Raw genomic sequence first — 20,591 nt, 5'->3', positions numbered from 1 at the left:
CCCTGTTTCTTTATGTTTAAAGGAAATTAATCTCTTTCCATAGGTTTTCTAACACCACCTCAGTTGCATCAATACTAGAATGACAACACTCAGAAGATTTCTTGATATCCTCAACTGTAGAAGTTTCCAGAATCTAAAAGTCTGTCAGCACTGGGAAGATAACTTCAAGTAGCATTCTATATCTGCTTTTAGTAGATCTCTAAAGGAAATTTTGTGGAATATCCCTGTGTCTGTCAAGTAATCGCAATGCTTTATAAACACAGTTGCTTTAAGCATCAGTTATTCAGACAGTTCTTCTAGTGACTGTCCAGGAGGTTCTCAATTTCCTCTGAAGTGCACAGGCAAACTAAGAATAGATGTAATTTTTCAGAAGAAATTGTCCTTTTCTCCCTCCTTCCCTCCCACCCCACTAAAATCATTACCAGCCACTTGGACATGCTATTCTAGTGTCCTGAGGCATTGCTGCATGGAAGGGGAAAGATCACAGAGCCACAGGCTTGAAGGGAGCTGAATGCAAGGTCGAGCCACTTGGACATAAAGAATGAACCTAAATCAGAGCCTTTGCTTCTCCCTCCACTATGAGGCTGAAAAGTACTTCTTTCTCTGCAAGAATCTCACTGTTTTAATTTAAGTGCATGATTTTAGATGCTTATGGGGAGACGTGGCAGAATGGAAGACTAGAGCTTAGAGCAAGACGTTTTAAAAACCAGCCTTCTGTGCTCTGCCTTACAGCCTGCTCGTTGAAAGGACATGCCAGAGTCCAGGTTACAGACCAGACTGTAAGTATCATGTTGTTCTTGTATTTTTTTTCTGTATTTTCCAAAACACAGTCCTGCAATTTCACTTCAGGTGGCACATGTGACAGCTGTCACCTAAGTTTCATGAAGGCCAAGAGAAATGGGGAGAAACCACATAAAGCTAATGGCCAGCTATGCTATCCTGAGACTTTATGGCTACCTTTTTTTCCCCTGGTTGGCTGGAGTGCAGGTTTAGTTATTTGATATACAAATTTACCTATTTAGCTATTTAATTTAACTATAGCAGAAACAGAATCAAACCTTAACTGTGTTTTGCTTTGCTTTGACCCTAGAGGACATTTGTTTTGACTCCGTATTATTAAACTTGCCTTGTTTCCAAACGGAAAAGTCCTACTGAATCAAACTTGATCTACTTTCAATCAAGTAAAATCTCACTCCTTTTCTCCTCTCCCCGGGCTAACTCATAACTAGGTTTTAAACAATTATTTTGTCAATAAGAATCATTCTCTTAACACCTTAATTATATTACTGACTCATGGGAATGGTTTGGATTCTAACCTCTGTCATCAATTTGCAGCTCAGGATCTTAAGGAAGCACCCTGAAAGAGATGATGCCTATTATTCTTAGCTCAAGTATGTGTTGAATATCAACTGTGCACTTAAAAGCTGCTTACACCACTGAAGTATAAAAAGAACTGTATTTTCTTATAGATACAGGCTTTGAAATTCCAGATAAATTTGTGGTTGGATATGCTCTTGACTCTAATGAATACTTCAGAGATTTAAATTGAGTTGGTAATGCAATATAGGTGCATAAGAAGTGTTTGTGCTTCACCTTTTCATAATTGCAGGACATTCTGAACCCCAGGATGGTGAGCAGCATACAATCTGCAGCCACATCTGAAAATAAAATAACTTGTAATTTGACTTTAATTGGATATTTCTCTGTCTTGGTTCAGTCCTATGTTGCTCTTCTGTCACCAAGTCTTTAAAGCAGCCATACAGGGACTCTCTGTGAAGGTTTTCCATACACTTCTGGATAACATGGCTGTAAGATCTCTGTTCCCTTATTCCATTACAGCTTCCTTAGGCTGCACAGAGTAGTAGACTTGGAAACATCATAAACTAATAGGGTTGGTCTTTTTTTCCCTCCTTTGTTTTCAAAAGCACTTTCTTAATTCTGGTTAACTTGGAAAGTTTTTCACTTCTAAGTCTCTTTACTAAGACAAACCAGTTCTGCTGAAGACACAGACAATCTGTGCTGTTGTTCAGCAGCAGGAAGGTGTATGCAGTAATTTAACAAACCTAAGTTCTTTAGAATATATAAACCTATATATTACAGATAAACTTGAAAAGAATATAAAATTTTGAGTTTACTGCAAGTAGGAAACCTGCAACAATTATGGTTTTAATGTGTTTTTATTACAATGCTGGGAATACATCTGAAAGTCTTGCCTTTTACTTGAAGATAGAGGTTGATAAATATTGTAGGGTTTTTTTCCATTTAGCACATCTGCATTCTGAAAGGGAATGCCAAAGAGAAATACAGGATGTGATAACATCCCTCTTCGGGAGCACTAATCCCTGGGTGCTGATTAGGTGATAAACCATTACACCAGGAAATTGCTTCTGCTCCCTGCGTGTCCCTAAGAAGAAGGAGAAGCTGTATGTCACTGCCAGCACCTGCAGCTGGCTGATTGCCACCGGTGCTATGCGCTGAACACGAACTGTTGAGAGCCTGGGTTTTCCCGTGGAGAAGGAGCAGCCCGGAGCGGAGGGCGAGGCTCTGGCCCCGGAGCGGATTCCTCCCGCTTCCGCCCAGGGACGAGGGGCAGCAAGGCTGGACCGAGCGGGGACCGAGGGCTGCCCGGCGCCCCCGGCCCCGGCCCGGCCGCACAGTCGGTTCCGCGGTTGCCGGGTAACGCGAGCGGGCCGACTGTGAGGTGCCGCCGCCTCAGTGCCCGCAGAGCGCGCTCCTGGCTGCTGGTTCGCAGCCTGGGCTCGTGTAGGCGGCTGCACTCGGCGATTCGCCAAACTAATTGTCCGCGAGCGAGTCCTGAACTCGCAGACCCTTGGTGTCTGCGAGGGTGTCCCGAATCTCGTTTGAAGGTAAAGATTGACTAAAGTTGTACTTTTGGTTTTGACACATCTGTGCTCTGAAAGAGAAATTCCAGAGGGAAATACAGGGTGTGATAATACCAGTCTTCTGGTGCAGCAGTTCAGTGGCATGTACAGCCGAGTGGATGAATGATAGATGGTCCACTGATTGTGCTTTTTTTTTTTCAAAATTTGCCTTTGAAGAAAGGCAAAATTTCCTAAGTATAGCAGCCTGTACATTTTTTTCCTACAACGATTACTTCAACTGCTTAAAGTTGAATGAGTTCTGTTCAAGTTTCAGTAGGTTGTTACGATCTGGTTATTAAAATTATTAGGGAGATGTCCCTGAGTTAAGGTGCAAATGAGACCATATGCCAAAGTCAGTAGTCTGGATTTTATGTAACAGTAAATGTGAGGAAGGGAGAGAGAGAAATGGAGAACGGCATTGGGGAGAGGGAGAGAAAGAGAGTGACAGATTAAGTAGAAGGTGTCTACATTGCATGGATCCCTCTGGAAACCATGAAATCCTCTTCTGGTCTTCTCTGTGGTGAGGTCTCGCAAAACATAGGACTCCAGTGGATTAATGCAGATTTGGGCAAGGTGGGACTGCCCAGGTACCTCCCTGGGGCAGGCAAGTTGGACTCTGTCTCTTGCTACTTTTCAATAATATCAAATCCTGAGCACCAGTATATCCTTTGGGTCTGCCACGAATTGGGTTGTGGATTTTCAGGTCTGTTGTGTTACGTGGCTTGCCATGCAGTCATCTGGTGCGAGGCCTCAGGGATGGTCTGGGGGCACTTTGGAGGTCTTTGATGAGTTATGACACCCCCTGAGCTGCCCCTCGTGGGAATGTGCCCTGGATGTGGCCTTCTGGGGCTGGGGGGTTTTGGAGCTGAGCCAGTTTGTGTGAGGGAGGATGGGTGTCCACTGCCTCTTACCAGAGGTTGCACCACACACCCAAAATTTCCTTCTTCCCTCTGTTGATGGGAGGTTTGTGTGCAAACCTGACCTCAGCAGAATGAGTCTGTGGCTATGACTTCTCCAACCTGAAGGCAGACAGAGCTGATTTTCAGGACAGCTGCTGGGTTTGGCTTTATTGTGGATACATTTTTCTCCCTTAGCCTTGTTTACTTCTCCCCAGACCTGAGATAACAGGACAATAGTGTCACCTTTATCTTGTCTCAAGTTCCCTTAGGTGGCTTAACTCACAGTCCTGAATTCCAGTCAGGAGGCATTTTCAGGGCAGGGTGGGCTTGGGTGGTCTCAGCTTCTTTATTCAGTTTTGTCACAATGGGCAAAAAGTCTGTTATAGCAATGTTTAAGCCATTTGCCATAACATTCCAGTCTCTCTCAAGTCCTGTGAGGAGCAGCTGAGAGAGCAGGGCTTGTTTAGCCTAAAGAAGAGGAGGTCCACTCGAGCTATTTTTAAGTAATATTTAAGCTATAGCTTTGTCCTAACTATTATTAGTGTTCAGCTTTTTAGCTCCAGGTTTCAGTATGAGCCATCTTTGAATTGCACAACATAGCCATATAATTCAAATAAAGTCCAGCTAGAGGCCTAACAATAAAAGTTTGGCTACTTATGCTAAACAAGCTCTCAGCTACTTTCAAATCATATAAAATTTTTAGCACCAGTATATCCCTTGCATCTGCCATGAGTTGGGTTCTGGATTTTCAGAGTTCCTTGTTGCTCCTTTTGTTGAGGCATTGTCGCTCATCTGTGACATTCTCCCTTGAAAATGGCTTCTGGATTCCCGAGAACGACACTGACGCCTCATCTTTTGTCGCGGGAAATGATGAAATCTTTAACTGTAAGTACTCACTGGGGCTGTGTTAAAGCTGGAAACTCCCCTCGTGTCTCTCCTCTCCCTGCCCCTGTTGTCAGCAGCGCTGTGAAGCTGCAGACCCCCTCGCCACCTCTTTGTGCCCTGCTCCTGGCTCTTGGTGGGGGCTGTCCTGGTGCAGCAGGGAAGGCTGTGTGATGTTTCAGGGACAGTCCAGCATCCTGCCTGGCTGGGCCACCAGAGCCAAGTGAAACCAATGTGCAGCTGAAGCCCTGAGCAAGTTCTTCTTTCCCTTTCCCTTTGCCACAGCAATTCCTTCTGTCAGGCTGGACACTCACCTGTGCTGCTCTGACCAACCTGCCCGTGGGCACCTGGGCATGTGGGGGGGGAAGCTCAAACTCTGCCCAAAGCCTTGAGAGACACGGCTGGTCCCAGCTGGAAGAGCTTCCAGGCCAGCTGTTCTCTCTCATCTCCTGTGTGGCCACAGATCCAGCCCTGCAGGCAGCACTGGAGTCAGGGCCACACAGGTCCCTTGGTGTCTGGAGCTCACTGGAGTGAAGATGCCCCACTGCTGAGGCTCTGTCAAGGAGATCCCTCTGTTTTCTTCTATGGAGGAGCCTGTGAGCTCAGACAGAGAAAACAAATACTAATTGACAGGGAGAACTAAAATTTGGACACATTCCTGTGCACCTCACTCTTGGTACAATATTCCTTTCTTGCTTCTCTTGGACTCACCCAGCAGTGCTATCTCCTTGCTGTGAGTTTTGAGTGTTTTGCAGGGATGGAGTTAGGGGAGTTTTGAGAGCTCCTCCCCACTCAGAAAAGATCACTGCCTCAATCCAATGAAGCATAAGAGGAAACAAATGCCCAAAGAACAGAAAACCCCAAACATGTCGCATCAGATCACAAAGAAGCTAACGGGACAGAGCCATGTGGTTGGAGTATGTGTATTCCACTTTGTATTACTAATTTATTGATGCTAAGTATTTCAGCAGGAAACTTCCAGGGCTTCTAGGACTGTCCGAGTGGTTGTGAGCACAAATTATTCACCAGTGCCACTTGTTCAAGAAAAGCCTTTCTGAACAAGGACATCTCTGAGGCTCTAGCTGGTGTATTTTTGCCTTTCAGCTGCTTCCCTCTAAGTTCCTGAGGGAGAAGTTTGTCAGCACGAAGAGCAGCACTGGGGGGAGTATTCTGCCCAGAATTGGCCCATCTCGAGACGTGAGTGGGCCTCATCAAAAGGTAGCCTTTTCCTGCTCTTTTCCTTTCTCTTAGAAGTTTAAGAGGGTGTATGCTTGTGACAGGCTTGCCTCCAGCAAAATACCTCAGTGTCCAGGTTCTATTGTCATTGCAAACTGCTGGTAGTGGTGAACAGGAGTCCTGATCTTCACTAAGCCAACACAAATAACCTCTGCTGAGGCTGCTGGGGTGTGCTGGAGTGTAGCTGCCATTGCTCATGGGAGGAAGGCTGGGGACACAAGGGCACCAAACTGCCATTTGCCATTCTCCTGCTGAAATAGCCACCTCTTGCTTTGGTGTGGTCACCATGAAATGCTTGGGGTCTGGTTAAGGATTGCCCTGGAGAGGGGCATTGGGAGCACCTCAGGGGCAGGGTGCTGCAGCCATGCCCTTTAGCAGACTGTGTCTCCCGTGAAGTCACGCAGGAGACCTGCTTGAGTCTCTGGAGTGACAGCAGTGTGGCTGGAGAAGGCAGACAAAGCAATGTCTCTGCTCCAGAAGCATTTGCTGCTGTTGTGTCATTCCAGACATGCCTCTACAATGGTATTAAATACGATAGCAATAATTACAAGAAAGCGCCCATTTAAAGCACATGGAAAAAGAAGATACCAACTCTACCGAGAAAACCACTGAATCTTATCCTCATTCAGCATTTACCTCATTTGTCTTTTTATTCTTGTCTTTCCCTCTGTTTGAAATGCACCATCTTTTAAGCACAATTAAACGGGACAAAATCATCCAAGCAAAAGAAAACTGTTTATTAGTACCGATTCAGCTGAGCTGGGCGTGTCTCCCATCCGCTGGAGACAAGCAAACACACCCTCGGAGAAAATGGCAATCTTTCTATCCCCTCTGTACCCAGCTGGGGCGGTCCCTGTCCCCTTTCCTATTGGATGGGTACTCAGGAGCTTCCATTCGCTACTGACCACCAACTTTCCTGTCCCCTCCCCTCTCATCCTACTTCCTTTTGGTCAGGTCTTCAACCCTGTTCTCACTGCAACACCCAACCTGAGCAGATCCAAACCATAAACAACACATAGAACCAACAAATTCCATTCTTTTGCTTAATAACCTTTTGGCTTTAGCAAGATATCGCCTCATCTCTCACACTTCCTCTGGTACTGTTTACTTCTTACTGATGTCTAAGTTCTAGAGCAAAAAAGATATTTGCAGTTGTGTGGGCCTCGGTTTCCCTGTCTCAGAGTAAAGGACATCTCAGAATTGTTTCCCATGGAGACTCCTGTAAACCCATGGGTTTTTCTACTCCATGAGTGTCGCAGAGCTCTGTGACCACCTGGGCACAGGGCTGTGCTTAAGGTAAGTGCTACCTGGCATTCTGGAGAAGGAAACCTGGAGAAATACATGCCAAAAGAGCAGCTTGCCTTGCTTGCCTTGAACCTGCTCTGTGTTGCCCAGCAGTTCTTGATCAGCTCAGAGCTCAGTAGGTGAGCTACTGTTTGCCCAGTGTGGGCTGGGCAGACGTGTTTACCCAGAGCCTGGACTTCACTGGGGGTCAGTGTAAGATTCTCCTTCGTGAACCTTCTTCCCAGCAGCTGAACCTCTCTGTGTTCTCTCTTTCCTCTCCAGCTGCCATCAGCTCCCCTGAAACAGAGCTTGTTTCAGGTTTCCCCACCAGAGATGTTATTTCAGAACTTCGTTACCCATGAGGCCTGTGAAATGGTGGTGTCTCTCATTAATAACAGCAAGGTAAGTGCTGGGGTGTGAAGGTTTAACATTGTGCTGGAAGAGGAGGGTGGTGTAATTCCCCTAGTGTACAGCAAAGCAAGTTACCTACTGCAGGAGATATAGAAGAAAATATCTCAGCACCTTTGTTCTGCAAGATGGAGCTGAGACATTTCCTGTGCAGGGAATTGTCCCCTGATTTTGGCCATGTATTGATGGTATTCATTCCAAAGGAGTTTCCTTCTCTTGAAAGCTCTGGATTGATAGGAATGTTGAGTACTGTGCAGTTCTTACCTGCTCTCATGCTTTGCCTTGAGTCTGTACCACATCCTGTGTCTCCTTGGGTAATCTTGGCTCCTAAAATTTGTAGGAATCCCTGCCTTTCTCAGCCTGTTTGTCTCCCTTTGTGCAGCTCACAGTCAAAGCTCAGGGGCTGTGCCTTCTCCACTTTTTGCTAGAATCACTTATCATTAATGGCTTTGGCACTGCAGGAAATGCATTCTGAAACAGCCCTGGAATGAGACTGATATAGCAGAAGTAGGAGGAGGCCTTTAGGTGCCATTTCAGGCTCCTGCCAAACTTCATCCAGCTCTGCTCAGGTTTTCCAAAAGCAACATGGTGCTCTGCTGTTCCTTTGGAGAACCACAGCACATCCAAAGCCATGTGCTCCTGGATGTTTTCTGTTCACTTGAAGAAATTGTGATTGTTTTGTAGTTTGCCAAGAGAGTTGAGAGAGAAAAAGTTGAAAAATGTCAGCAGTTGTCTTCCACTGTAAAAGGACAACTGAGACCATTTGAATTCCAGTCAAGGAAACAGTTTCTCAAATAAGGCTTGTACCAAGAGTGGCCTGGTGGGAAGAGACAGGAGGGAATCAAAAGCATCTGGTTCAGACTTTTGGAGAGCATTTTGGTGCTCAGGGGTTGATATCTGTGTGCTAGAAAATGCATGTATGCTGTGTCTGTCTATCCCAGAGGGCAGAACCTGGCTTGCTGGCTGCAGGCAGGAATGCCCAACAGCCCAGCTTGCCTGCACAGGCAGCAAGAACCCCTAGAGAGCCAAGATTGGCTTTAAATGCTGGAACCACACTGTCAGTCACTGCTGGTCATCTTTCTCCAGGCATAAAATGCCTTTGAAGCCCATAGTTGATAGGCACAGCCTGTCTGTGTTTCTGTCACTTTTGGCAAGTTGATTGCTGTCATAATTTTTTGATTCTTCCTTGCTGCTTTACTGCCCATTTAAATTCTCTTTGTCATCTCCTTGGTTTAGGAATCGTCTTGCTGTGTTCCTTCCTTTGCTTTTATTCTCAGTAAGGGCACAGTGTTTGGTCTTCTCTCTTGCTGGTCTGTCTGCCTGTCTGTATCCCCAGAACTGCCCTACCCAAACCTGATCTGCTAGAAGAGATTTTCTTCCTTCCCACAGGATAATGTGCTGTTTTACTTTCAGGCAGCACCTTCCCCCTCTGGAACATGACTGCATGGCTGTGTGCTGGCAGAAGCCAGCAGGTTTTTTGATCTTGTTGAATATGCAGATGACTTGGTTCAGGTGCTGTGTCTCCATCCTAGTGCTGACCTGCTTGGCCCTTCCTTCCCACCAGGCATTGCCCTACTGCCCCTGGCCAAAATGCTGGACCCAGACAGAAAGGACTCAAGTTCACCCCTGTGAATTACGTGCCTGTACCTCCACAGCTGAAAGTGCTTTGGAAAAGGAGTCAAGGAGGGATGTCACAAGGGCACGGACAGGTCTTGTCTCATCCTGTTTCCACAAGTGGCAAAATCATCGTTTCATATCTTTCCTGCAGTTTCCTCAGCTGGTGAAGATCTACATGGAGAGCTCACCTTATTTCCAGCTCATGTGCTCCAACAACGTGTACCGTGTTGTGACGCCGGGTGTGCCTGCCCATGTGCGCATCCGCTTCACCCCTGACGAGAACAAGGTGAGACTGGAGGAGCCAAAACAGAATTATCTCCAAAGCCATTGTTCCCTGCACCCTGGGTATATCCCGTTCCATGCTGTGAGCTCGGCTCCAGGACATGGGCAGGCAGCTTGCTGCCAGTCACACCTTGGCATGTGCTGTCAGGCACTGCATCCAGGCCTGACAGGCTCTGCTTCCCCTCCCTGCACATTCCTGAGCATTCCCAAGGGAAGGTGCACAGGGAACAGTATGAAAATGACAAAGGGGTGTTGACAGATGTTCAGTCATTTCTAGGTACAGTGAAAAGAGCTTAATTATTATGGAAAATACTAGAGGAATTAAGAGGTCAGAGAGCTTTCCTCCTTCCTGACTGGCAGCAGCTTCTCTGCCTCACCCGGGGCTGGAGCAAAGATGATGCTTTTTCACACCCTCTGTTCTCCAGCCTTGCAGCTGTGCTGTCCCAGAGCACAGCTGACCATGATACAGCTGCAGGGCCAGGGCAGAGGATGTGCTGGGCCTGTGAGCCCGGCCTGGCACAGGCACACTGGGCTCTAGGTGCCCTTAGCCAGCAGGAGGTTGGTGAGCTGCAGGGGACTTGGACACCTCTGGACACCTGCCTGAAAGAGCTCGTGTAGGGCAGGTACAACCTGCAGGCAGACCCATGAGCCCAGAGCCTGTGGCAGTGACGCTGCTGTGGCTCTGTCTTCATGCCTGTCACTGTGGTGGCTCTGTCAACTGGCACCCATTCCCTGCCAAACCTGCTTTTATGAGGATGTTTGAACACCAGTGCTGGGGCCCTGGCAAGTCTGATGTCAGTGCTGTGATCCAGAGGCTTGTTCATACAGAAGGGTTTAGGACATGGCATGGAAGGGAGGAAGCCTTGCAGGGAAACAAAGAGAGGCTCTTTCCAACAGCATCCTTCAACCCCTTAGCACTGTTCTTCTCCTGACTTGGTTGGAGAGGCAAAGTTAGAAGGGAGTTCTGAGCCAACTAATGTTTCTACACCAGGTCAGAGGTGCAGGAGCTCTTTGGGTGCAGGAGCTCTTTGGGTGCAGCTGTTTTCTCATCTTCCTTTTGCTGCTTAGAGTCAGTTTAACACTTCGTCCTGTTCTCAGACAGCAGGAATCTAGAAACCTAAAGAGGAATGTCCTGTGTTCCCTAGCTCCATGTTCCTTAGAAGGGACTTACGAATTATTTAACATTATTAAAATTTAGAGTAAAAATTATGGTGGCCTAGGGTAGTTCTCTGTATGATCCAAGTGACACAAGAGCTTAATGCCACAGAGATCAGTTTTGCAAAGTGCACTGGTGCCTTTAAAATGTGACGTATTAGTAGGACTTAGTGTTCATTTTAGGGTGGGATAGGTAAATGGATGCCATTGATGAGTTACAGGAAATGGTTTTTCTTCTGCCACGGGGATGGCACTAAATATCCTGTGCTGAGCTAGTTTCTTTTCCTGCAGGATTATTTCCACGAGCTTGTCTGCAGCAGTGCAAGGGAAAGGATAGTTGTGCCAATTCGGGCAGTTGGTGCCCGAGCTATCTTGGACTTCCCTGACCAGCTGGACTTCCCGGTGTGTCCGGTCAAGTACAGCAGCCAGAAGACTCTGCTGGTTCGCAATGTCAGCAACCAGGCAGCTCGTTACCAGCTGAGCACCCAGAGGTGAGGCAGTCCAAAACACCTTTGGATGATAACAGGGCTGGGAAAGAGCAACAAAAGGAACCAGAGCATCGCAGCTGCTGCCCTGCAGCCTGGCTGGAAATGGGCAGGATGAATGGCATCTGCTCTTGCTTTCAGTGTTCTTAGCAAGATGCAGCCTTTGAGCTTTCTCTGCCCCAGATTTCCTCCAGGGTGCTGGAACATGTTAGTAGCTGGCTTGCACCCACCTGAGCGCAAGCAGCTTCTGAAATGCTTACTCACCACTGTCAGCCAAATAGACCCGTTCTCTGGGAGGCCACAGGCACGTGGCTTTCCAGTGGTCCCTGCATCAGATGCCCAGCTTGAGCTGTGCTGCAGGCATCTGGTGCATTCCTGTTACTTAAAGCTGATCTGATTTCCCTTGTCAGCTGAGGACATCAGTCACCTCTTCTGTTCCATGATAAACCTTTGAAAGCCAGTTTAAAATTTCAAACAGATGATTTAAATCTCTGAATATGGTTGAGCCCCCTTTCACTGAGATTTATTTTTAAATATTCTGAAGTTCCTCTGTTTCTGCTGTTTTTTCTTTTTTGTTTTGTGTTAAATGTTTGCCAGAAGATCATGCATTCTTCATTGGGAGCTTCCATGAAGGTCGAGCTCCTCTAATGCCTATCAATATACCACATGCTCATAGCTACATGCACAGGTGTCTAGGAAATAAGAGATATTTGGGGAATATGTGAAAAGCAGTTGAGCTGATTTAGAAGTTAAAAGTATAGAATAACTTGCTGGAGGGGACCTCTGGAAATCATCTGAGCAGACACACTGCTCAAAGCAAGAGCAGTGTCTGGGGATTGCAAGGTGCCATTGGGAGATCTGGACCTGTCTTTAGATGCTGTACAAGGAAACAAAGATACAAATGGACCTAGTTAAAAGGCAGAAGAAAGCAACCTGTTAAAACCCCCTCCATACCTTATCTTTTTCTGCCTTTTGGGTACAGCAGCGATTCATTGAAAGGGCAGATCTAACAGGATGAGAACTGTCTTAAGGGAAAGCTCACAATTTACAGATAAAAGGCCAAAATTGAGCCTACCAGCCCCATCTCTTGGCAGTGGTTTTCATTTGGTTATTACAGTGTCAGGGATGTCTTCTTCACAGCTCTTCTATCTGTGGGCTCGGGGAACAGCTTAATGATGTTGGCTGAAATTCAGAGAAGTTAAGTTTAGCTGTAGAGCTTGTGTCCTTGGGTCTTGGGGAGCCATGTCTGTGTGAGAGATGACTGCTACAGCAGTTACAGAGGAGTCTGCTGGGTACAGCCCAGGGTGGGATGTAGGAGATGCAGAGGCTGATTTGCACTCAGTTTTTCAGTCCTGAAACTGAATCCTGAACTTGGCTGGATACTCTTCTCCTGATAATTTGAAAATAAGAAGACACCTTCTTTCTCAGGCAACCCCTGAAGTCACCCCTCGGAGTGTTATTCCCATCCTGCCATCTGAGGGCACGAGCATGTAACATGTGGCAGCAGTGGGAAGGGAATGGCATGGAATGGAATGGAATGTAGTGCTGGAGTGTGGCCAGGGATTCCCTTAACTGGCAGCTTCTCTGTTCTGGTGAAATTCCTGGCAAAAGAATAGGAAAAAATCCCGTGCCTTGCCCACACCAGGCACTGATCGCCCCAAGCCCCAGCAGAGACCTGCAGCGGTCCTGGCATCACCCCTGGGGCAGATGCAGGAGCACGTACACTGGCCTGGCTTTGGGGACGGTGGGGCCTTGTCTTTCCTCCCTTCCCTCCAAAGTCTCACATCCAGCACATAAACATTGCTGGCCCAAGGCTTCCCCATCAGCCAGTAGTGATGTTCTCACTAGTGGTAATGGGAATAGGTCAGGCCCATCATTGCAGCAATAGATACTTAATGAGCAGAACCTGAAGCAAAGTTCATCAGCTGTCACTACTGACATGAAGTTCAGTTTGCCAGATGTTCTCTCTGGTTTTGTGTGTGATGCATTCATCACCCAACTCCCCAGAACACACATTTTAAGTGACAGATTGGCCACCAGCAAAGCCCCAAGGCCAGGAACTTTTGTTTCATGAGTGGGACTGTAGAAGAGCATAATGCGCAGCAGCTGCTGGGCAGAAGCACATTTCCCCTGAGCTCTCCCTGAGCATCAAAGCATGGAGTCCTGTGTTTGTCAGGCAAGAGCTGTTTACCTGGTGACCAATCCTAATTGCTCCTGTTAAATCCAAAGTGCACCAACACATAGCACAGAGTTTCTTTGCTGGGCCAAGCAAACAGTTACCAGCATGCATGACAACCCAGAGTGCCAGACTGCATTGCTGGTAAATACACCAAAACTTCCTGTTCCACTTCCTTGATGTGCTGCTGCTAATGGTGATTCATTTAGCTGGGATTAGATCCTTCAGTCTGCAAATGGCATCCTCCTTTTGGGTTTCCATGTCACTGTGTTGCTCTAATCTGCATTTGCACTCTTTCAGAGCTTTGATTGCTCCTTTTCTTAGCACAGCTTTCATAGAAATGCTGATAAAATGTGCCCTTTTTAGGCTAAATCAGCACATTTTCAAGGTAAAATAAACCAAAGAACCACACTGCAAATTGAGCAGTAATTATTCCTTGGTCTTCAAGGAGAAGTTCCCTCTCCCTGTCTGATTCCTAGGCTGTAATCTCAGAGGACAGGTAGGGCCCTAACATTTGCATCTCTTGAGATGAGGTTTATAGGCAGCAGGTAAAGAGAAATTCCTGAGGCAGTCAGTGTCAAGTTGTGCATGCAGATAGTTCTGAACCCTCTCTGTGCTTTTCACAAACCATGATGGGATTGCTGGCAGTCGGACCCTTGAGTCTCATTGCAGAGGGCTGAGTATGGGGGACATTAAGTAATTTTATCCCACAGGATCTTGTGAGGGCTGGATCTTCTTAGAGGTGGGTCAGTGGCTGTTTCTGATTCAGTCTTTTCTGTCTGTTTTCTGCTGACTGTGGTTGGTTTTCTCCCTGCTTGCCCAAGTGAGCTGAAGTGAGCTGCACTGCAGAAGGAATCTCATCCCCAGGTGTGCCCCCAGTCCTGATCCCTCTTTCTGTGTTGCAGTCCTTTCTCCGTGGTTCCAACCACAGGAATTCTGGGCGCTGGTGACAGCATGCAGGTGACAGTGAGATTTCACCCGCTGAAGACTGGCGACCATTCCGGGTCCCTGGTAGTGTGCTGCAACACAGGTGAGTGCTGGGCCCTGCACGGGGCATGGGACAGTTCTGCACCATCACTCCCTCTTGTCCCATCCCCCTCCATTCCCTCTAGAGGTCCCTCCCCTGTTCAGCTTTGCCCCAGAGAAAACTGAGAACTCCTTGGTGTTTAGGGAGTTGATAAAGTGGATCCCCTCTAACAGGGGTTTTTGGGAGTTGCTGAGTGGAAGAAGGAGGATCCCTAATTCTCCCCTGTCATGTGGTTATGCCTGGGTGAAGTTTTTATTCCTGGGCAATGTGAGGTGTGAGGTTTCCATCAGACTCTCTCCCATACAATGTGTTGCTTGCACACCTCTGTCCCATATGGTGCTTCTCCACTGGCATGTCACAGACCCTTTTTCTTGTCACCCTCTACACATATATGTAGTTTTTGCCTAATAACATTTTCAGGCCCTCAAGTTCCTGATTGGTGACAAATCAAGACAGATTTTTCCTCATCTCCATTTCCTAGGCCATTCATGCTGTTGCAAACCTCTCACATCTATCTCCCATTTGATTTCTAGACTGAGGAATCCCATTCAGTGATCATACAGAAGCTGCTCTGTACTTACTAATCTTTCCCTTGTCCCTTTTTTATTTAATTTGCAATGCTCCAGCTTGGTTTTTGAGATCAGAACAATATAAAATATTTCAAGACTGATGTGGCTGTGGGTTTGGACAGGGAGATGATGATGATTTTCATGGTGTTCATTTTGTAGTGGTTTGTCATATTACAGAGCTGGGCTGCTTGTGTTTCCTCACCTGTGTCCCCTCCTGCTGTGGGCTGTCACTTCATTTGTTCCTCTGGGCCTCCTTTTCCTGCCTACATGCCCCCAGGTGTATTTGCTGGTCAGCAACAAGGGATCCAAGGGATCAGGAGAGACATGAGTCTCATGGGATGCTCAGGGGAGACCCTGGGCAGGCCAGGACTGAACAGGGCTCCTCAGCATCACCTGAAGGACTTTGATGCAGAAATCCTGGTGATCTGAGTGGGTCACTGGAGCACATGGACCAACCTCACTGTACATACTGTCACCTAGGGGCCAAATCTCTACAAACACACTGAGAAATAAAGAGTTTAAGGAGGTGCCCAGGACATCCTCACTCTGTACACCCAGAGCTGTCAGGATGTGCTAAACGTACTGATCCACAGAACTGCTCATTCAGCTAAAAACTGTGACACCTTCTTCTGCGACCTGTGGTTTGCTCTGTTCCTTGTGTTTCTGTCAGCCAGGAAGCTGAGCAAAGACTCCTTTGCTTTGTTCCAGGTGAAGAAAATATCCAGACAAACCTCCATGGACAAGCTGTAGATCTCAAGATTGGATTGAACACAAATTCCATGGACGTTGGCAAGACTTTCATTGGCATGTCAAACCACACAACCGTGTTCATTGAAAACAGGAGTAACATCACAGCCCACTTCCAGTGGAAGACTTTGCCTACTGAGGAATACGAGAATGAAGAGAAGAGGAGGTTGGTTTGAAAGATGCATTTCAGTGAGAGACATGGCCCAAGACTGAAACTGGCGTGTGGCCGCAGGGGGGTGTTGGTGTTTTTGAATGGTTTAGGCCAAGTAAACCATCCCTGGCCCTAGGGTGTGTGTCCCTGGGCTTCAGGAGCTCAGCACTGAGCATTCCAGTTCCATTTATACTCCAGCCAAGGATGGCATTTTGGGAAGGAAAGGTTGATTGCAATGACTGGATTTCCTCAGGTTCTAATTGGGCTTTTGCCTCTCTAATCTTCTTCCTACATGACACAGCAATATCCTTAAACACTTCCTGAGTTGCCAGCCCCTCTTTCCAAAGGTGATGCACCCTCTTTTGTTCCCTTAGAAGCTCCATGCCCATCCAGGCTGGTTGTCTTCCCCATCAGCTCATCTTTCAGCACACAGGGACAGTTTGTTCCTGTGCCTTCAAGACTTCTTTCTTGAAGTCCATCCATCCTTCCTGGACCCCTTTGTTTTTAAGGGCTGTTTCCCAAGGTACTCTCCAAATCCATCTCTTGAACAGGCTGAATCTGCCCTCCAGAAGTCCAGAGTGGAAGTTTTGTTGATGCCTGTCCTTATTTCGCTGAATATTGAGAACTCTATTCTTTCACGGTCACTGTATGGTGAACAGATGAAGTTCATTTAGTCATTAGGGAATCTCCTGGTGATATCCAGTACCTGGACCCCAGGGAGGCAGCACACTGCCCTGTGGAATGGATCCAGTCGATCTGCAGGGCCCTCAGCTCCCCTTAGAAGGGAGTCACCTACTACCACTACCCTTCTTCTTAATACTTGAGGCTGTGATGTGTCTGACAGACAAGTGCAACTGGGAGACTCTCCAGACAGAATTTTTTCTTTAGTGTCATCTGCCAGACACTCAAGAGCCAGGGCCTCATACCTATTCTCTCAGGGCACCTGGGTAGGTGATGGGCATCAGGACAGAATTTTTTTACCTCCCCAGTAGAGACCCATTTCCATTCCCCACTTTCTCTTAGGTCTCCTCTTGCCTGATCACAAGAAGGGCAGGACTTCTGCTGAGCTTCTCTCAGGATTGGACAGGTGTAACTCCACCAGTTTATTTCTGTTTCGCTCTCCCTGATGCTCCTCAGCCTTTCCACTTCTTAAGTTCTGCCACTGGACAGAGCAGATCATTCTCCTGCTGACACCACACACAGGTGTCTTTCACGCTGTTCTCTGATATCAGTACCAGGCTCAGACGCTCCCTGCAGCCAGGGGCCTGGACAGCTGCGTCCTTCTTGGGGGGTTCAGTTTGAGTTAGTACATTCCTGCTGGCAGCAGCAGCAGCAGCAATGACTTTCCATCGTTTGTAAGCCATTTCTGGAGAAAAAAAAAAAAAGGCAGGAAGAAGAAAGAAAAAAGGGGGAAAAAAAAGGCAAGCACCTCAAAACCAGCTAAAAGACACAACCCACTACACAAGGAGGGTGGGTGGCTGCACTCTTTCTGCTCAGCCACGCCAAAGCTGAAAAATCGCTGTGCCAAAACTGCTGTGCCAAAACTGCCGTGGCAAGCCCCTGGTTGCTGCGGGCCAGGTTGCTCGCACTCCCCGGAGCTATTTCACGTTGCCTGCAATGGACCAGGAGATTGACCCTCGCCTGCTTGAATGGCTGGCGAGAGGGTCCTTTGGTGCCCTGGGCTTCTTGGTTTTCCTCTGTTCTCGATCTCCTTTCCTCCTTCTCTATCTCCTTAGTGTCTGATTTCCATACAAGCTCTGCATGTTAAAAGAAAATCCTTCTCTGGCTACTTCCCTGGGCTGTTATTTTCATGTTTTTCCCACTTGCCTGCCTCAGCCTGGACCCCAGGTGAGCCACTCTCCCCTCAGAAGCAACTATGTTTACCCAGAGTAAACTTCAACTTGGCTTTGGTTCTGTGGGGTTTGTTCCAATTACATGTGTTTTCATGCCAGTTTGTGTCCTAGAGTGCCACCAGGACATTTTGTTCTTCCTTACTTCTGGTCTTAGGGATGGTTTTAGCTCCAGGGCCACTGTCCTGCTGTCAGAGAAGCTTTTGAGATCTCAGAGCAGAGAGGACTTTTTATGAGAGGAGATAGTGCAGGACCCTTTCCCTCTCAGGACATTCTACTAGCATGCACTGGGATGGGACCCAAACAGCTCTGGATCATGAAAAGGCCTCTCCAGGAGTTTGCTGTTTCCTCCTGCACAACAAAGTCCCTTCCCCTTTCAGAGCCTCTGTTTTCATGCATATTGCATCTAAAACCTTGACTGTCACTGAAGGGATGAGGTGCCTGAATTCATCCATTTCCTTTGGAAGTGCTCTGGGATGCTCTTGTGAAAGCAGAGTAGGGAATAGGGCAGGTCCAAAATGGCAGAAAGGAAGAGTGATGCTGGTAACATGTAGCTGCAGCCCAGCTTCACCTCCCCTTCTGAGGGAAGTCCTGCTCCATGATTATTATCTGCCTCCCCCAGGCAGCTCAGTGGTAGGAAAAGCTAACTGAGGTGGCTGCTGGATTCTCCCTCAGCTGTGGCAGAGCCTTTGAGCCAGGAGGTTCTCTTGAAGGATGCTGGCTTTGGAAACCTCTCCTGAGCTTGAAAGTGTGGAGTAAAACGACCTGCTGTGCCAGTGAACAGCAAGTTCTCCTCTGATCCATGTGGGACCCCCATGGCTTGGGGTCAGCCCTTGCTGGGGAGCTGCTGCTGCTCCTCCCCAAGTGCTTTCTCTCCTGCACTCACACTTTTCTCTGCAAATATGTGGCTTATTAAATGATCTGCTGGCCTTTTCTCTCCCTGTGGCTGCAGGCAGTACTTGCTCAGGCGCCGAAAAGCGGTGTGCCTGGAAAACTTCATGGAGGAGAGAAAAATGGAGAAGGGCTCTTGTAAAGATCATACTTCCCTCATGAGGAATGTGGTCCAAGAGGAGATGGCAAAGATACAAGAAGACCCCATGCTGTTCTCCAGTGCCATTTTTTGCATTGAGCCATTGGTAAGTGATAGCTGAGAACCTCATTTTTCCTCCTCTTCCTCCTCCCCGTTTTCCTCTTCTTTCTCCCACCCACCCTATCCCTGGCCCCTCAGTAGATCCTCAGCTGGCTGGGTGTGCTGAGAAGGAGGACATCAAGTTTCTGGTGCGGCTGCAGAGCTCCCTGCTGGAAGCATTTCTGCCCTGCAGGCTCAAGGCAGGGCTGGGAGCCTGGCAGAGCCGAGCTCTGCTGCCAGGGCTCGAGCTCAAGGGCGCTCTGTGCTGTCATTGCAGTGTCCACAGGGAGCAGTTCTTGTAGGCAGGGGCTCCCCCGACACGTGGTGCGTGGGGCTCAGCAGAGGCTGTTGCAGCTCTGCCAGTTCACATACTGACCTCAAGCTTGCAATGGTTCGCTGGAGGCCAAATTCAGCCCAAGGTTAATTCTAGAAATGCCAATCCCCATCCCCATGTCGTGCACTATTTCTGAGTGTCCCTTCCAGTGTCATCTGAGAGCATGGACACAAGGGTGGAAGGTTGAAATGGGCCTTTAGAGTTCTCTTGCACACAGGGACAGAAAACCTTTTCCTTTTCTGTTTGTGCAAGCAAACTGCCACGTCCTCCCACCAACCCGAGCCCTGAGTCTGAGTACTGGCATTGTGAGAGATGATGAATGCCTGGTGTCTGCACAGTGCAAAATCCCTTCTCATTTTGGAGTAAACCCCAGAATAAGCCCAACCTCTGCATTCTTTCAAAACAGGTTAAACTAATATTTTTATTTCCAAGGAAGGGGATCACGTTCTCTTCTTGGTTACTCCTATGGCCTCTGTTGGCCTCCTATGGCCATCTAAGGCCAAGAGCCACCAGTGCACAGTGGCAGTTGCATCCATCCCACTGTAGGTGACAGCAGCATGATGTGACCAAGAGCTTGTGTCAGAGCAGTAGGAATATTGTGGAGAGTGGGAGCTGATCAGCTGAGCACTGAGAGCTTCCAGCGGTGTGCTGAGCTGGGTTTGGAGTGCTTCCTTGTGTTGTTCACTCATCGCTGATGCTCTAAATAAAGGCTTACAGGACTGTGGTTGAAAACAAGAAATGTGAAGTTTGAAGATAAGTGTTTTGCTGTCCCTTTTCTGTTCTAGGAGGGAGAAATTCAGCCATATAGTTGGGCTGAAATCAAGGTGACCTTCAAACCCTTAGAGGCACTGGAATACCAAATTATGGCTTACTGCAACATCTCAGGTACAGCTCCTTTCCCCTGCTGCTCTCAGCCACAGTGAAGCCACGGTGCAAGCCTGAGCCCACTGGGCTCCCCTGTAACTGCTGGGAAGAGTCCCTGGTCAGCAGGGCAGTGCTGGCACATCCCCACTGGCCCTGCAGCTTCCAGGGAGTCTCCTGTGCAAGGCCAGGGCTCAGAATCCTGTGTCTGGGTTACTGATCCCAGAACAACCCAGGCAGTGCAGGGAGAGGTTTTCCTGCCATGGCTTTGCCAGCATTCCCTCAAAGGCCAAAGAGCTGCAGAGCACAACAGCTTTAGTGAACAGGCACTGAGCCCCTCTAGGCCACTGACCTCCAGGATGGGTCCATTTGCCATGGCTCCATCATCAGGTGGTAGGAGCTGAGTTAGAAATGGGCTCCCTGACCCTGGATCGCTCCCACTGCCCAGACACCACCAGACCAGAGTGGCTGAGCCCCACTGAGCCCAGGGTGTTTGTAGAAGGAGCACCCTTGGCCAGCACCTGCTTCTGTCCCTGTGTGGGAATTGTCACCTTGCAGCTCAGTCTGTGGAAGTAGAACACAATGCTGAGTGCCAGAAGTTGAGGATTTTGGCAACA

General features: G+C 48.0%; 1 protein-coding gene across 1 annotated transcript in view; it reads left to right on the top strand.

Annotated features, from left to right (window-relative positions):
* Window positions 1–4,313: 4,313 nt before the first annotated feature.
* The window catches only part of LOC110482787 (hydrocephalus-inducing protein), a 69,166-nt gene continuing 52,888 nt past the window's right edge, over window positions 4,314–20,591 (top strand). The window contains exons 1-8 of the mRNA XM_077786248.1: window positions 4,314–4,666; window positions 5,768–5,881; window positions 7,466–7,585; window positions 9,360–9,494; window positions 10,937–11,136; window positions 14,212–14,336; window positions 15,611–15,815; window positions 16,175–16,193. Of these exons, the coding sequence (XP_077642374.1) occupies window positions 4,595–4,666; window positions 5,768–5,881; window positions 7,466–7,585; window positions 9,360–9,494; window positions 10,937–11,136; window positions 14,212–14,336; window positions 15,611–15,815; window positions 16,175–16,193 (990 nt within the window). The 5' untranslated portion in view covers window positions 4,314–4,594. The remainder of the gene's footprint in view (window positions 4,667–5,767; window positions 5,882–7,465; window positions 7,586–9,359; window positions 9,495–10,936; window positions 11,137–14,211; window positions 14,337–15,610; window positions 15,816–16,174; window positions 16,194–20,591) is intronic.

This window comes from Lonchura striata, chromosome 13, assembly GCF_046129695.1.
Source record: "Lonchura striata isolate bLonStr1 chromosome 13, bLonStr1.mat, whole genome shotgun sequence".
In the NCBI taxonomy this organism is placed as follows: Eukaryota; Metazoa; Chordata; class Aves; order Passeriformes; family Estrildidae; genus Lonchura; species Lonchura striata.
Note: the sequence above shows the minus strand (reverse complement) of the source record. Positions and strands in the feature narration are given on the sequence as shown.